We start from the raw sequence: 3,674 nt of genomic DNA on the forward strand, positions 1-3,674 counted from the left end.
GCCTCAGTTCATGCTAATTCATTTTTAGACGAAGAAACTAATCTCTGCTCTTGTCTAAGTGTTGTAGCCGGAGCTAATCTTTTTGGCTCCCAACATTACTTTCTCATGCGATTTTAAAATGTTCATTACTATCAAAATAGAACTTTCTAAAGACTGAAACTTCTGAAATTGGCAACAGGAGAAAGATAGCCAGAGGGAGAAGAAGCTAGTGATTTCCTTACTCGTTTTGGTACCTATATAATTTAATATATATATAGGTTTTACAAAATTTGTCTTAGTCCAGTGGTTTAATGCTCAGTTTAGTGCTTCTCTAGGTGTGGGTTCGAGTCATAGTGAGTGTTTTTAATTAGTTTAGTTAAAACGACATCAGATGACTAACCAAACATTAGTCAAAGTAGTTCTTATGTTAATATTAAAGTTGGATATAAAATTCAAATTATTGTTCGGTTTGGATATGAAATCGCACTTACTCATTGTTCAGGTATAAAAAATCACTACCAAAATTGTACGGATTGAAATTAACACTTTCTTAAAAAATCTCAATTCAGGAATGATTTCGCACTTATGTTTTGTTTGAATCTAAAAAGCGTGACACAAATTGTTGAAATTTGAAAAAAGCCATTTTCCCTGCTTTTATCCCCATTTGAGATTCTAAGCCTCAGTTAATTAAATATATATTTTGCTTTCACAATATTTTGCTTTTGGACGATGGATGTTTCCCGCCTCGCGGGTCCTTAAACCATGATTAACCCGGGATTCTTAGAGTGGGGTTCTTAGCGGAAGTTAAGAAACTGTTTCTTAACTTTTAACTAAAAAAACTAAGAACCGGTTCTTAAAGTCTTTATTTAAGAACCAGTTCTTAGCTTTTTTAGTTAAAAGTTAAGAAACAGTTTCTTAACTTCCGCTAAGAACTCCATCCTAAGAACCCCGGGTTAATCATGCTCTTATTCTTCTTGAGTAAAAAAAACAAAACAAAAACGAATCCATCTTTTTTCTTCTCGAAGCTCGTGTCTTAGCTAGGAGACAAAGTTATTTAAGCACGTGGAAAATGGAAAAAAAGCCATGGATGGACACAACCAGGCTTGTCATTTTTTTTCATTTCTCGTTTTAAATCTTGTCAAATGATCGTGGGAGTTTGAAACGATAGATCTTTTTTTTTTTGTTTCTTTGGGTTTTAGTCTGTACGAGAGATTAAATGAACATGAATGGACTCTGATTCAAATACAACGGTTATCATGAAATGATCATTTGCATCATGTGTTGTGAATGTCAGAATGTGTAACTTCGTGGAATTATCATGCTTACGTATGCGGAATAATTATAGTAACTAAAAAAAATACTCTTAAACGAAGAATCAAAAATGAAAAGGATGTATCAGCATCAAGATATACATATAAGAATCGAACGGTTGTAATTAGTTAAAATAAAAAGAGAGCAAAAACAAGGAAATGACTATATATATATATTGACATTCTCGTTTCCTCACTCAACCAAAGGCCATTCAACTTCTGTATTAAGTGAAAGTGTGAGAAAACCTTACATAAATAATTGAAAGTGTCTTGATAAAATCAGATATAAATCAAATAAAAACAGTAATCAATAATTCACTTGATCTTTTTGTACTTTTTCTAAAGCTCATTGTTCTATAAGGTCATTATTATCTGACTATACGGTGACTGATTAAGAGGAAAGCTCAAATCGACCAGAGAGATCAGTGTATATACTTAGCGATACCTGGTTGGTTCAAAATGGGGAGGACGACATGGTTCGACGTCGACGGGATAAAGAGAGGAGAGTGGACGGCGGAGGAAGACCGAATGCTCGTCGCTTATATCAACAAATACGGTGTCAGGGACTGGGGTGCCCTGCCTAAGAGAGCCGGTAATAAAATATATACTTACTCAGTTACACTCTATATATATGCATACATTATGTCTGGACCACCTATTTTTGTCTCTTTCAAAGCCGGGATCTATAAATTCCAGTTTATGTCGGATCAAGGATTTTGTTTTTTGTGATTTTCTTTATAATTTGTTGGTTCTAGACTTCTAGTATTTCTCGATTTTGTTAGTTTTAATTTGTGTTGGTTTTTGTTCTAACATAAGTCCTTCTATACAGACTTTAGAAGAAAAAAATCTATTTTGGGAGTCTATATTAGAAAGAGTACATGATACTTTACAGCAAAGATGTTTGTAAACCATGATTATCCGATCGTGTTTGATAGACTTCTATAATGATAATATGTGAACCCATGAAAACCAAGTATTATCCTGTTACTTGTTATCGTGATTGTGTTTCTCCTTCTTTTTTCTGTGTGATGCAAAAAATGTTCAATCATAATAACAGTGTCTGTTGGCCACTATGTTAAAGTGATAATTTCACCTCTTCTGATATATCTTTTTTCAAAATGCAATATAAAAAGGTCTGCATAGATGTGGCAAGAGTTGTAGATTAAGGTGGCTGAATTATTTGAAGCCTGGTATTAAAAAAGGCAAGTTCACTCCTCAGGAGGAAGATGATATCATCAAATTTCACTCCCTTCTTGGAAACAGGTAATTTAAATTGTGACTAAGTGAAATACCAAAACGTGTTATAGATTATGATACATAATTAAACTGATGATTATGAATAATTACATATAAGGTGGGCAGCAATAGCAAAGCAAATGCCAAACCGAACAGACAATGATATCAAGAATCACTGGAACTCATGTCTTAAGAAAAGACTTCGTAGAAGTGGGATAGATCCGATGACTCATGAGCCAATCAAAGCCACTTCCTCCTCAACGAGGTCGTCTCCAGCACAGAGACATTCTTCTTCTACTACTTCTTTCTCTCTTTCCTCCACAGGCTCTGTACGTCTACTTAACAAGCTTGCTGCTGGAATCTCCTCGAGGAAACTTGCACTCGATAGGATCAGGACTGTGATGATATCTTCGGAACCAAGAGAAGTCGATGAAGAAGAGAAGATGATGATAAGCAGCAGGAAAGAAGAGGAGAAAGTGATTGGTTGTTTCATGGAGATTGATAAGAATCTGATCACTACGATGTCGTTAGATGAGTTGGCTTGTGACTCTAGCTACTACTACTACGACGACTGGCTTCGTGGCTGCTTTCAATGACTACTCATCATTGAGCCTTACGATTTACGTTACGCGGTCGGTCCTGAGACACCCGAGACCCCATACAAAATAAAATATTTTTCAATTATCATAAATATACTACATGATTATGCAAGAACTTATTTGCTATAACATTTTTGTGAAAAAATAAACAGCTTTTTACCATTTTGTATATCCATATTCATGTTGTTCTAATAAGTTTATATGTATAAAATCTTTGTCAAAAAAATGTATAAAATTTATTAGTGTAATATGTTTTGTTACCATATTATTGATTAAATAAATAAGAATATCAATTTTTATTTCTTTATTTTTTTTAGATGTGAGTTCCATATAAAAATGTAGGCTCCATGTAAATTTTTGTGTGCATGTCTTCAGGAGCAGCACTGACGATCTATACCAGTCTGATTTCTAATTAACAAGTAACACGAGACTTATGATAAACTTGACCTGTTCACTCTCTTGGCCAACATTCCTCTCTTGAATTTCATTATTTCTATCATTTAAAAGAACAAATGTTTAGTTAATATACATGCGGTCATTGTTTTTGAAT

The 3,674-nt window shown here is 33.9% G+C and overlaps 1 protein-coding gene across 1 annotated transcript; it reads left to right on the forward strand.

Annotated features, from left to right (window-relative positions):
• The first annotated feature begins 860 nt into the window (after nucleotides 1–860).
• LOC106430263 (transcription factor MYB41-like) lies at nucleotides 861–3,426 on the forward strand. Its single transcript, XM_013871026.3, has 3 exons — nucleotides 861–1,881; nucleotides 2,423–2,552; nucleotides 2,644–3,426. Exons 1-3 carry the CDS (start codon nucleotides 1,749–1,751, stop codon nucleotides 3,119–3,121), a joined length of 741 nt encoding a protein of 246 aa, XP_013726480.2. The 5' UTR covers nucleotides 861–1,748; the 3' UTR covers nucleotides 3,122–3,426.
• The last annotated feature ends 248 nt before the right edge of the window (nucleotides 3,427–3,674 follow it).

This window comes from Brassica napus, chromosome C2 (genome assembly GCF_020379485.1).
Source record: "Brassica napus cultivar Da-Ae chromosome C2, Da-Ae, whole genome shotgun sequence".
Classification (NCBI taxonomy): domain Eukaryota; kingdom Viridiplantae; phylum Streptophyta; class Magnoliopsida; order Brassicales; family Brassicaceae; genus Brassica; species Brassica napus.

Coding starts and splice junctions, on each gene's coding strand:
- LOC106430263 (XM_013871026.3), top strand. CDS start 1,749: ATGGGGAGGACGACATGGTTCGACGTCGACGGGATAAAGAGAGGAGAG. Junction 1,882..2,422: donor TGCCCTGCCTAAGAGAGCCG/GTAATAAAATAT, acceptor CAATATAAAAAG/GTCTGCATAGATGTGGCAAG. Junction 2,553..2,643: donor CACTCCCTTCTTGGAAACAG/GTAATTTAAATT, acceptor ATTACATATAAG/GTGGGCAGCAATAGCAAAGC.